This window comes from Pteronotus mesoamericanus, unplaced genomic scaffold (genome assembly GCF_021234165.1).
Source record: "Pteronotus mesoamericanus isolate MK-2021 breed Mesoamerican mustached bat unplaced genomic scaffold, CSHL_Meso_final scaffold_83, whole genome shotgun sequence".
NCBI classification, from domain to species: domain Eukaryota; kingdom Metazoa; phylum Chordata; class Mammalia; order Chiroptera; family Mormoopidae; genus Pteronotus; species Pteronotus mesoamericanus.
The window spans coordinates 1654737-1668133 of NW_026555328.1; the positions used below are offsets into that span (position 1 = coordinate 1654737).

The 13397-nt window shown below is 46.0% G+C and overlaps 1 protein-coding gene and 1 non-coding gene across 2 annotated transcripts in view; both read left to right on the plus strand.

The window, feature by feature from the left end:
- OSBP (oxysterol binding protein) overlaps positions 1-7292 on the plus strand; it is a 33279-nt gene extending 25987 nt beyond the window's left edge. Inside the window, exons 10-14 of the mRNA XM_054563725.1 lie at positions 1571-1674; positions 2830-2925; positions 3701-3876; positions 4663-4925; positions 5025-7292. Coding sequence (XP_054419700.1) covers positions 1571-1674; positions 2830-2925; positions 3701-3876; positions 4663-4925; positions 5025-5167 — 782 coding nt within the window. The 3' untranslated portion in view covers positions 5168-7292. The remainder of the gene's footprint in view (positions 1-1570; positions 1675-2829; positions 2926-3700; positions 3877-4662; positions 4926-5024) is intronic.
- Positions 7293-11132: 3840 nt separating this feature from the next.
- On the plus strand, positions 11133-11205 carry TRNAF-GAA (transfer RNA phenylalanine (anticodon GAA)). The gene has a single exon. It is a non-coding gene; the product is annotated as a tRNA-Phe (tRNA).
- Positions 11206-13397: the final 2192 nt, after the last annotated feature.

The following is a 13397-nucleotide window of genomic DNA, read 5'->3' on the forward strand; positions in this document are numbered from 1 at the left end:
GTCACCTCTCTTCAAACAACTAACTGGCTTTTGTTTGTTATTCAGTGGGAATTAGCTCAAAGGAACAGGAGAGGACTGTATCTACTGAGCGCCTATTGTGTTTCAAGCATGTTACTGTGTAAATAAACAGATATTTATGGCACGAGATGTGGTAACCCCAAGTTTACAAATATATAAAACTGAGGCCTAGGAAAGTTAACAACTTCCGCAGGGTGTAGTATTGTAATGCAGTTCTGATGCTAACCACCCAGCTTACTACCAACCACATAAGTTAAAAGCACAGACCCCAGTAAGTCTGCCCTTACTTCAGATGTCAGCCACAAGTTTGGAGGTCCCCATGCCACCTGCACATAAATTCAAAATTACCCACAACTCTTTCAGGTTCACTAATTTGCGAGAATGACTCACAGGACTCAGGAAAATGCTATACTCGTTATTATAGTTTTATTATAAAGGGTACAAATCAGGACCGGCCAAACAAAGACGTACACAGGGTGAGGTCTGGGAGGGTCCTTCCATGCCCCCTTCCCATGGATTTGGGGCACAGGACCCTCCTGGTACATTGATGTGTTCACCAACCAGGAAGCTCCACCAACCTCCATTGTCCAGAGATTTTATTGGGATTTCATTATATACGCACGATTGATTGAATCATTGGCCACATGATTGAACTTGATATCCAGGCCTCCTTCCCTCCTGGAGGAAAGGGAATATCATTTCCAGGAGGTCAGGAGGTCCAGCCCTTATCAAGTAACTCAAAGCTCCAACTTTCCAATTAGACAGTTGGTCTTTCTGGCCCGCCTGCATCCTGAACCGTCTTGTTAGCGTAGGCCTTCCAGGCGCCACCACGGTGGCTACTAGCGTAAACTTCCATGGCCCCGTGAATACTAAATACACTACTGTCAGTTGGGAAGTTCCAAGGATGTAGAGGTTTCTTCCCAGGAACCATGGACAAAGAGCAGACAAATTATTTTACAAGATGTACAGGGTCATACATCTGATGAGTAGTCGAGCCAGGACTTAATCCAGTTGTGTCTGATTCCAAAGTCACGGGTCTGTGACTCCTCCTTTTTATTGTTAAGGCCCTTAGATAAAGTGGTTTGCTTAAGGTCACACAGCTAATTGCTAAAAATAGGACCTAGCCCCCGGAATTAACCACCAACGTAAGCTACTTGCCACAACGCAATTTTATTTTTTTCATGTTGGGGCAGAATTGACCTGTTCCTGTAAATTTTGCAGCTGGCCCGATGGGCACAGTTGGAGAAAAGTTTGGGGTTTTTGCTCTCACTGTTATTTCTACAATTGTACACGGTTGCTTTCTAGGTGAGCTGTATCATTTTTTAGTGTTTGTCATCAGTTATGTCTTCCTGATAAATTTTAAAATCAGGTGAAACAATTCAGTCAGTGGTTCCATCATTTAAGAAGGTTATGAATTCCTTTTTGACTTACTGTTTTCCTCTTAACAGTAAGAAATATCCAAAGAAGAAAATCAATCCATTGTTACTTCTTGCTAACGTTGCTATTTATTTTAAGTATTAGGCTTAATTTATGTGCCTCTCTCTGCTTCCAGGCAGCATCCACTGTATTTTCCATGCGTCTGGGCACCACTACACTTGGAAGAAAGTTACCACAACAGTGCACAACATTATCGTGGGCAAGTTGTGGATAGACCAGGTGAGCAAAAGTGCCCGACATGCTCCTGAAGCCCCAGGCACTGTTACTGGCTTAGGAGTTTCTCCTGAGGAATTTGTCTTAGCCAGTAGCCCCACCTTAACCTCCCTGAGATTCTATACCACAAATTATTATTTATAAATGACCAACTTATAACATTAGATGACTACTGGGACCGTTGGGCTCTACGAAGGATACAAGAAAATTAACACGGCTCTCACTCCTCATCCCTCCGTTATTCATTAGACGTTTACTACCAGCAGCGCACTAGGTCCAGGGGATACAAAGTCAGATGAAACATTGTCCTTCAAAGACTTACTGTATCATTGGAGAGGTGTGACAAATATATGTAGGTTGAAAAGTATTTAACAAAATACTCTTGCCCTGATTTGTGTGGCTCGGTTGGGTGTCATTCCCCAAAGCGAAAGGTCACCAGTTCAATTCCCGGTCCGTGCACATGCCTAGGTTGTGGATTCAGTTCCGGTCAGGGTGCATGCAAGAGGCAACTGATGGGTGTTTCTCTCCCTCTCTTTCTCCCTCCTCTCTCTAAAAAAATAAGTATTTTTAAAAATACTCAAGTGGAAGAGGTGTATTAAGACACCTGTTTAATTGTCAATATGCTCTTAAGACAATGATTGAAGTAAATTCAGAAAGAGAGCGAATACTATCTTGAGCTGTCAGGAAAAGCTCCATGGCAGGTGTGGGAATTAAGCTGCCTCTTAAAGTATGGTTTGGGATTCAGAAGGTAAGAGGGAAAATGAACTGCATGAAGCATAGAAAGGTCTGCCATATGTAACCTTGAAATTGTGAGTGGAACACTTTGATTTAAGCACAGAATTCCTCACGGGGTCCAGTGAGGATTGGTTTGGAAAAGTACATTACTATGTGAATATCAGTATGTGTGCCAAAGAGCAAGTCATGCTACCTAACATCTTACACGCAATTTTTTAAAAAAGTCATTTGGTGTTTATCCCAACTGGGACACCGGGGTTACAGAGGGATTTCATAGCATCTTGAGGTTGACTAAGACTTGAATCTTAAGCAGGGAGTGCTACAATATAAGATTGAAAAGTAAGAATTATACGGCATGAGGTTGGCAGGTATTCAAGGCATCTGGTCTAATAAAACTAAACCATAATTCTTTTCATTTTTTTATAGTCTGGTGAAATTGATATTGTAAATCACAAGACAGGAGACAAGTGCAATCTTAAATTTTTTCCTTATAGCTACTTTTCTCGGGATGTACCAAGAAAGGTAAGAGAAGTTGGAGTTAAAATCTTTTCATTTAGTGTGTATCCCTTAGAAAGCTCACTCTTGGGGCTGGGATGGATGGATGGATGGATAGAGAGGGAGATGATAGATAGATAGATAGATAGATAGATAGATGGGTAATCTAAATATACATATCTCCTAAATATATATACATATGATGATCAAATAAAAAAGAAGAGATAAAGGAGAAAGTCAGCAAGAAAGGGGACTATATTGCATTACTAAACCAAATCCTTCTTTTTTCTGGGAAAGGCAATAAGAAAGTAAAAGTCAAGAGTAATGAGAGACAAAATTGGAAACACAGAGGAAGGCCTAACAAAAGGATTACAGGAAAAAAACATGGGTACTTGGACCCTGCCAAGGAGTCAGAGAGCTGTGTTGCTCCACAGTGCAGTTGTGCCATGAGTTTTGATGGGAGAGTGAAAAATAGAGGTTTAAATCTGTTTGTGGCTCTCTCTGAATTCTGGAGAGAAGAAAATACCATAATCCTGAGTACCAGTCAGATCCTTTTCCTACATAGTATCATTGCAACAAAAATTCCTGAATAACAAAATGATGATGAAACCTCCAACTCATGCTTCACTTATTTTAAGCAGCTTAAGAAAATTTAACAAATAATTTGGATGACTCCATGATGTTTGTCAGAACAGGATTTAACTAGTATTCACCCCAGGACTTTGGTTTCCAGAAGAGCTAGGTAAGCTAACCCACAGTGACCGCGGTCTGTATTCCAAGGCCCTGCTCTCCATCCTTGTAGGTGACAGGGGAAGTGAAAGATCGATCAGGAAAAGTTCACTTTGTCCTGCGGGGGACGTGGGATGAGAAAATGGAACGTTCCAGACCAGCGACTGGGGATAATGGGGGCGATGCTCGACAGAGAGGCCACGAAGCAGAGGAGAGCAGGGTCACGCTGTGGCAGAGGAACCCTTTACCGTGAGTATCAGCGCGTGCTGCCCAGACCCTCTGTGACCTCAGCCTTGGAACAGTACCGACGACTTCTTTGCATTGCTTCCCACTTCATTATGTGAGGGATTGAGCAAGAGAAATCGAAGCTTTAGAGAGATTGCCAGAAGGTTGTCATTGTGTCGTTGGACTTTATCCCAAGAAAGTTCAAACTAATCACACCATATCTGCCAAACCATGTTCGGTGCTTCCTATAGGTCCTTTGGATTGTGGTTCAGATTGGGTATTCTATATTTGAGAACAAAACTGTTCAGAAGTGGCTAGAGGAGACAGATGCCTACCAGTTGCTAACAGTTTAGCCTGAAGGCCCAGCACCGATATAAAGCGTCCTGAGATAATATACAGGACTTTGGAAATAAATTACAACAGAAAGCATTTTTCTGTCACCATTTACTATGTTCACTCTGTAGTAAGAGCCAAGATTATCTCAGAATGAGGTTTAAATAAAGCAGACGAAACAGGACTAAGGAATTCTCAATTACAGATTGTTTCCTTTTTCCTAATGAGTGTCTCTCTGCTTTCAGCTGAGTACAGCACAAGCCCAGAAAACTGGAATTGAGTGGTGCTGGGAGAAGACGAGGAGAGGTTCAGTGTGGGTCTCTTAAGTCGGGGAAGGTGCCACGGTTCCTGAGTCTGTCCTTTCGTAGAACAGCCTGGTCATGTCCTCTTTCAGCAGCTTGCTTCATCGTGGCTCCTTAACTAGCTAGGACCTGGGCTCTGGCGTGAGCCTTTTTCTTTCTCATCCTTTGCTTTCAGGAATAATGCAGAAAACATGTACTACTTCTCAGAGCTTGCTCTGACTCTCAATGCCGAGGAGCCGGGCACTGCCCCCACAGACAGCCGATTACGGCCCGACCAGAGACTGATGGAGGAAGGGAAGTGGGATGAGGCAAATGCTGAGAAGCAGCGCTTGGAAGAAAAACAAAGACTTGCCAGAAAGAGGAGAGAAGAGGAAAGAAAAGCGAAAGACACAGACAGAAAGGATGGTAACAAAGCAGAAGACACAGACAGAAAGGATGGTAACACACCTGTCCTCTTCTTGATTTCTTCATATATGGAGAATACCAACGTGTTTGCAGCTCTAATTCTGTTTTTTCTTTGCCCCCTTTCCCTTTTAGGCACACACAGCGATCCCTATAAGGCACTGTGGTTTGAGCTGAAGGGAGACCCTGTTACCAAGGAGTTAACCCATATTTATAGGGGAGGATACTGGGAGTGTAAAGAAAAACAGGACTGGAGCTCATGCCCGGACATTTTCTGAACAACAGTAAAGAAAAGGAGGAGGAGCCAAAAGCCAAGGGGACAGAGGATGCACGGGAAAGCTGGGGATTCCCTTCCCGAGGGCTTTCCTCAAGTTTGTCTGTCTTAACCAATCATTTTTTCCAAATCAATCACCAGAAGCAGACACCAGTGGTGGTGATTGGCTGGTTGCCTTAGCTGATTGAAACTGAAATCAACATAATAGATACCTGTGTTTGTAAGGGAGAGGTTTAGTGGCTGAAAGGTAGTGTTGCTCCACTTCTGTAGAGGCAGGTGTTCTTGGCTCTTCCTTCTCCCTCTGCTCCCGTTCAAGATGATGCCGTCCAGCCTCCCCCATAGTGCCCAGCTCAGCCAAGATCTACACCAGATTAAGATTCAGGGGCATTTTGGTGCTGTTCAGAGTAAGAGCTGGGTTTAGAAGTTCTTCTAAAAAGAAACATGTTAGACTCACCAACAGAGGCATCATGCATGATTGCGGTGGAGCTTGGGATGGGCGTTGTGAAATGTGTTCACCAGTGGGGTCCGTGTCATGGGGATGTCCATGCGTGGATAACTACGTCTTGGGACACTGCCCGGGAGACTTGTCCTGTAAGGTCGGAACATTGAGTTACACTCTTGGACATTTCTGTCTTCACTCACGTAAAACACCTTTCTGCTGTTCTCCATCTCCTGGGATCGCAACCGAGGCCGCTTTGGTGGTTGGTAGGGTTGCGGTGGTCTCACAAAGGGGCTTTACGGACGTGCTCAGGCAGAGAACTTCTGAGAACACAGGCAGGACCGAAAAAGACTGCCGGCCACTTTCGCTTTCCTGCTTCCTCCTCACCCCCATCCGTCATTTCCTTTCTCACTTCGCTGCTCTCTCTCCGCACGATACCAGTTTGGGTGTGTGCCCACTGTGGAGCAAAACGTCCTGCCCCCTTCTGATCTCCTGCAGAATTTGAGAGAAGCGGTTTACCTGGGGTGAAAGTTGTCACCATCTCTCAAGCCCCATGGACTGGAGCCACCCATGAAATAATGTGTTAAAAATCTGTATATTATACATATGTAGAGAAAAATCTAATTTTTTGTTTGATTTTCCTCCTTCCTATTAAGAATCTTGGGTTTTTGATACTTCCTATCTCCCTGGGACTCTCGGATCTGTGGATGTGGACTGGAGCCTCCTCCGCCTTCCACCCTGTAGGGGCGGACTCGTTCAGAACCTGAGCAGGGTTGTGCCCGGCTGTTACTGAGCTCGGCTGCTCCCTATGGTTTCTGTCATGGGTGCCCGCTGCTGCCTGAAGTCTGCTCTCCTAAATACCTGACTCTTGAAAACGAAATCCTCACCTCCTTCCTGCCTTTCTTTTGTCAGGAGGAGTGGGGTCAGGAGGACAGTTTCCAGATTGATTCTGCCTCTGTCCAAATCGCAGCTCACACAGCTGACACCCAAAACAACTCTTCCTGGGATGTGGGGCTGAGAGCAGCATCACATGGGATGGGCAGGAGAACCCCTGCTGGGCTCTGGCTTCCCTTTTTCTGTATTTGTTTGAGTTGTCTTCTTCCGAAATCTCACCCCCATGCAGCCCACCCTTGGTTGAGGATCACAAACTGAGGTGCCTTCCTTGTATGCCTTTTGTTAGTGTTTTTTCGTTTCTGTTCCGTAACTGCTGAGCCTCAGCCAGTGTGGGCCCTGGGGGGCAATGTCATTCCAGAGGAAGCCAGCCCTCCAGGGAAGCTGGATTTCTACTGGGTGAGCCAGTGCTTCGTCCCTCCTCCCTTCCCAGCCAGATGGACTTGAGAGGGGGCAGCTGCTGGGGAATTTCCTCCTAAGAACCTGATTCCCCACAGAAGCAAGGGATTGTCCTGGGGCTGCTTGCAAGGAGGCCCAAAAGGTGAAGGTCTGATGACTCAGGGGCCTTAGACTGAGGATCCCCAACTAAACTGAACCTCCCTGCTGCTTGCCTCTTCCTCCGCCCTCTGCACTACATTTCCAGCCCGATCCCCAGTCAGGTTCCTGCAAATGGAAGAAGCTTTGAGTCCTTCAGGTGAAATAGTCACATCAAAACAAAACTATATATATTTTCAGTTTTTTTGCCTTATTGTTTTTTCCAAGAAAACCACTAAATTAAATAATTTTTAAAAAGTCATATTGTTTGTCTGATTCACTTCTGGGTAGGAAGTGGTGGTAGGAGGTGGGGAGCTGACCTGGTGGTGCTTTGTCCTTGGGAATCGGATATTGATCTTCACAGGAAGCAGAGAAAAACTGGCCACGGGTTTCCAGATGTTGCAACGGTCCAGCAACGTTCTGTAGGACCCGGGAGCAGAAGAGCAGTTTTAACAGCCCCCAGGGCTTCAGTGTAATACGGTAGTGTCTCACCTTGGTGGAGGGGAGTAGTTTGTAGTGGTACTGATACTGTGCCTGTTTCACCTCAAAAATAAAAATTGAACTTCTCTTGCCTGTTCAGGTTCTTAAGTTCTCAGCTATTTCGTATAGGGATTCAAATCTGTATTTTGAAACATAAGTAAGTGGGTATTGATTTTAAAGACCTTAGCAGGAAAAGCAGTGAAAATGCTTCTTTAGGTTCACTGTGGAGTTCAGGGTGGAGCAGAGTAATCAATCCGAGGGGCCTGGAGAGGCCTCCGTCGCAGAGAGCAAGCCCTGGGCCTGCCCTGTGGAAGGCCTGCACGTTTGCTGAGCTGCTGCTTCTGTGTCCAGATGCTGTGATAGGGACTCAGGATTGTCTGGCTAATGCTTAAGCCATTTTAAGGGGTAAGTGTTACAATCATCCTGTTGAATATGAAGAAAGGCACAGAAACAACGAGCAAATTCACTCAAGGTCACATAGCTGAATAGTCACCTGGTTGGAATTCAAGGCTGAGTTTGTTTAACCCTGGAGATTGTGACCCTCCAACCTTGTGTTCTGGGAGAAACCGGGTTGGAAGGCAGCTGATAAAGATCACATCATGCAGACATGCACATCTCTGTTTCTAGAGGCTTAGTACTGTGGATAGTACCGTTTGGGGGCTTCCACCTGTAGGAAGGAGCCGCCTTGAAGTTGAGCCTTCAGGCTCCTTGATGTCTCAAGGCTCTCGTGTCCACAAGATGAGCTATGTTGTCAGAGTTTTGCTAGCCTGGCTCTGGAAAGGCCACTTCTCTGTTCAAATCATCTGCCTGATTCCCAATGCTGGGCTTGATCTAAGTTTCGGCAACACTTTTTTTTTTTTTCCTGACAAGCTGAAAACCATCACAGTAGACATTTGTTAGCTGCATGCTGCAATCTTGACTACCACTGTGGTACATAATCTCCACTAGGAGCAAATATATGTGAAACATTTTAATAATCCCTCCTTTAGTCCTTCGGTGGGCTGCTGTGACGTGGGTTGGGATAGGGGTCCACCCGTACTCACGATTCAAAAATATCACTCAGCAAAATCGCAAATTACTATTTTCAGGGACCTCTGAAGCCCACGAAAATATCAAACCTACACTTTCCCAAGGATATGCTTTACTTCCAGCAAGATAAGTGAAAAACAACATACAGTGTAGTCCTAAAAGGAAGCATAGAAAAATCTGTGGAATCTATTCACTTAAGATGTACGCCTTGTAAAACCCTGGGATTGTTAGGAAAATTTAGAGCTTGCTTCTAAAAGTTTATGAAGCTTTTGCCCTGTAGTCTGCTGCCCTGTGGGAAGCATTACAAGCCTTCATAGCTTTCTCCTCCAAAACTGCTAAAATAATCTGGCTGTATTCTCTTCAGACTTTCCTCTTTTCAAGTTGAGTGCCCCTCTTAGTTCACGGCCATCCCTCAGGGGAAGGAGGTAGGGTGGCCAGATGAGGAATCTTTAAAGGTAAGAGCTAAAGAGCTCAGAACCTTCCATCTGTATAGCCTTGCAGAGGTCACATCTGAGTTGGAACGGGTGATTTTCCAAGTTGGTGAAGAATCAGCTGACCCTGAAACACAGCTAGGAATTCATTGAACATGTACTCCAGCCTGTTAGGTAACATGCATTAGGGATGCAAATGGCAATCACAATCCAGTATGGTAAGTGGCATGAAAGCACTGTAGAGGGGCAACCAGCCTATAGGAATGCGGAGGGTGGGCATAGAGACATGTCAGAGATAGTTTGTAGAACTTAGGAGGTGGTATCGAAGTTTAGAGTTGCATTTTTTAATGGAGGTTAGGCGAAGGGTAGTGTCAAAAATGCTGCATGAACAAAGTTGAGCAAAGTCAAGGCGAGCATCCTGAGTGTGGGTGGCTGCATGAATGATTTGAGGTTAGAATCAAGGAGAGAGCACTGATACGACGCTGAAGAGCGGTGAAGTCCGATTTAGGAAAGTCTTTATGTACCATGTAAAGAAGCCTTGGTTTTTGTTTTCAGCTAGGGAGCCAGTGCAGGATTTTTAAGCAGGATGATGGATTCCAGTGTGGGAACTGATTTATAGGTAGGAAGATCCATTAAGAGGTTGGAAAAGATTTGAGAATGAAAAGAAGTGGAGGGATTCCAGGAATGTTCAACTGAAATGACTGGCACTTGGTGCAATTGTGGGTGAAGAACAGAAGGTGGGAGGGAGGAAGGAATTTGTATTTCTCTGGCGTGGGATACTTGAATGGAAGGTGGTAGTAAGATAAACAAGTTTAGAAGGAAGTATGAGTTCATTTTGGGACATTCTGAGTTGGAGGTGCCAGTTGAGAGGTTGAGTAAACAATTTAAAACATGAGTCTATTTGTAACAGCTACATTTTTGCATCAGAACAGAGGAACGGGATGTTGAGAGAGGCTGCACATTAAAATCACCTGGGCAGCTTTAAAAATTACATAATCCCGAGCCCCATGAGCAGAGATTCTGATTCACTTAGGACTAGGACTGCTACAATTACATTTGCAGGTGGGGCAAAAGTAGGTTAACAGTTGTAAGTGAAACGCAGAGTTTATTCCTGTATTTATTATTAATTATTGCATTATTTTACATGAGAACAACTGTAAACCTACTTTTGCCCCATCCTAGTTCTATGAACACAAAGGATGCAAAATTATGAAATGGGAAGAGGTGGAATACAACTAGCATATGAGGGGATATTATTAAACCAGAACTTGTTTCTCATAAGTTTGAGAAAGTTCTGAGCCAATTCCACTTTATTGATTGATCAATTGATTTTGAGAGAGAGAGAGAGAGAGAGAGAGAGAGATTGTTTTGTTCCACTTATTTATGCATTCATTGGTTGCTTCTTGTATGTGTCTTGACCAGGAGATCCAACCCGCAACCTTCACATAGTGGACCCTCTAATCACCTGAGCTACCCATGTCCTATATATTTAACAATTTGTAAATGCCAAGGTGGAATTACAAAAATTGAGGTATATTTTAAATATTTAGGTTTAGCAAATCAATGCTTTTAACATACAGATACAAAGACTAGTATACCTCATCTGGAAGGAGCATTGGAAGTCCACATTTGAAGCCTTTAAAAATGGCCTTACTGTCCTCTTCCATACATTCGTTGAGTCCAATTTCACAATATCTGAAGAATTCAAATTGTTCTTATCTTTTGACCTTGGGAAAAAAAAAATCTGTCTTCTCATATGAATAACAAGTAAATACAAAAGGATAGTCATTACAATATTGTTTTTAATAATGAAAACTAGAGGGAAAAAGTCAAAATGTCCATCATTAGAAATTTGATTAAATAGGTTGTGTTATATCCATACAACTCAATACTGTGTGCATGGGTTAAAATGAATGAAATGTCTACACAACTGACATTAAAAGAAGTCCACGATTTATTTTTAAATAAGAAAAGCAGACTGCAGGGCAGTCAATGAAACAAACGAGAAAAGTAAAATTAGTTTTTACTTCTCGCTTACGACAGTCTCATAACTTGGGTGATATTTATTGAGTACCTACCTCCAGCCAGACCGCTGTACAAACCCAATTTGCCACAATGACAGAAATGTTTCTTACTCATATGTGAGAGAGCCCCGCCCAGGAGTTGCCGAAATAGCTCAGTTGGGAGAGCGTTAGACTGAAGATCTAAAGGTCCCTGGTTCGATCCCGGGTTTCGGCAACTGTTTTAGGCGGACCTGCAACGTTCTTCCAAATCGGCAGCACGTTCCTCTTTGTGACAACATCTCCGACATTTTCACTCGCACGTGGTTGGCAACGTGCTGGGCGTGGACCCGGGAGTACCGGACTGCTTTTTGCCTCCGGGTGAGAGAAGACTGGAAACCGGAAAGGGATTTTGTTGTGGCTTTTCACCTGCTCAGTGTAAAGTCAGCGTCCCCTCCTTGTTCTTGGGTCTGGGTGACACTACGCTCTCCCCACGCACGGCGTGCCGCTCACTTTCTTACAGATCTTCCCAGCCCTCCCTCTTTTTCCCGCGTTTCGGAGCCCGTGTAGGGGGCCTGGGCCGATCAGCCCCCGCCGCCGGCCCCCCGCTGGGAGTGGGCGGGGCTCGGCTGGGCCGGCGACAGCCCGGGCCCTCTCTCCGCCAGCGAAACCCTCGGTTTCCGCTGGGTCCAGCTCGACGAACAACAACGACCTGGGAAAACTTGGTGGGGGTAGGGACAGGTAGCCCTTTCTTTCTTTTCCTTTTTCCTTTTTAGTGAATTTATTGGAATGACATTGATAAACAAAATTAAACAGGTTGCAGGTGCACAGTTCGACAACACTTCATCTGCATACTGCACTGTGTGTGCACCAACCCAATTCCTGCTCACCTTTCAAAGTACGACACTTCTGCTCGATTTTCCCTGCCAGGTTCTACTCCGCACGCCGTCCAGTCGTTCCTCTGTGAGCCCCTGCATATTCCTCTATTAAAGCCCTGACTGCACTGGCTCTCAAAGGTTTGCTGCGGGCACACTTGCCTGCCCGACCTCCCGTGCGGGGAGCCGGGGCCCGGGGGTGGCGCTGGTCGCCAGGAGCTTCCCGGAGAGGGTGGCGATCAGGCTGAGTTCTCAAAGGTGCCTGAGGTGGACGACGGGTAAGGAGTGAAAAGGAGGTGACGTTCCAGGTACAGGGAACAGCACAGGCAAAGGAGCAGAAGATTAAAAGAGCGTTTATGGGTGAGAAGTGGGGACGACGGGTTCAGCCGGAGAAGGACGGTGGGAGCGCGCGTGCGCGCCGAGGCCTGAGCAGTGGGCCGGGCGGGCGAGCGCGACCCAGGGCGGGGGCACGCGTTCGGAGCCCGGGCCAGAGGTGGCGGCCGCCGCTGCTGGCCGGACCCAGGAGGTCTCTCCCACCTAAGGCCCTTCGCGCTTCTTTTCGAGGTGGGCACCTGGAACGGGGACTAGGGACTGCGAAGCAGTGCTTTTCGGAAAAAGGGGCAGCCAGATGTGTTTAAAGAGGGGGCAGCCTTGTCGCCGACCGTGGGCGCTTTGGGATTGGGGCAAACAAACGCGCAGGGTGGGGACAGTGAGTAAGCGGCTTCTTCTTCCTCTGCAGGTGTCGGCAAAACTCAGGATTCACTTTCTCCAAGGGATCTCTAAAATAATACGGCGCGTTCTCTATTTTATTTAAGAAATGTGTCTGCAGCCGCCAAAGAACGACCTCATCTCTTTCCCTCCAGACTCCTTGGGTCGGTATCAGATTGAATTACGTGCAGAGAGGACACAGAAGTCGTTAGCGTCTGCCTCAAACTACGACACAGTGTCCATTCACCAGTTAGTTTTTATGTGCAGTACTAGATAGTTCAGTCGGTAAAATATCAACCCTAGAACTAAGGGTTCAAGTCCCCGGTCAGGCAGAACGTTCTTTCCTTTTTTTCAATATAATTAAAGAAACGAGCCCCCGGCCGGGCGCCTCCAGGACTCTAGGAACTAAATAGGCTGATTTATTCTGCAATCAACCACCGGCCTGCGGGGTTCCAACTACTGCTGTAATTAAAGAATGGCTGGGGAGGGGGGCCGGGACTGACACCTTCAGGACATTCCCGGGGCTCCCCCTCCCCAGTCTCTGCTCACCTTTCCGCTCCTGTCCTTGGCGGACGCTCTCTTGGGTGCCCCCCAGCTAGGTGCCTGCGACCCCACCTTCCTGCCCGTCCAGAGAATTTTCTGTACTCTGAAAAGAAAGAGATGACCAACCAGAATCGGAGGCACCAACCAAAGCAGTGCATCCCCCAAACGAAGCCAAATCTCTCCCCTTCCCCCAAAGCGTGACCCTGAACACCGGGAGGAGCTAAGGCTGAGAGGGCAGCTTCTGCTGGTGGGCGGATGAGGGTGCATATTGGGAAAGAGCGTATCCAAAGGACTGGGATGAGAC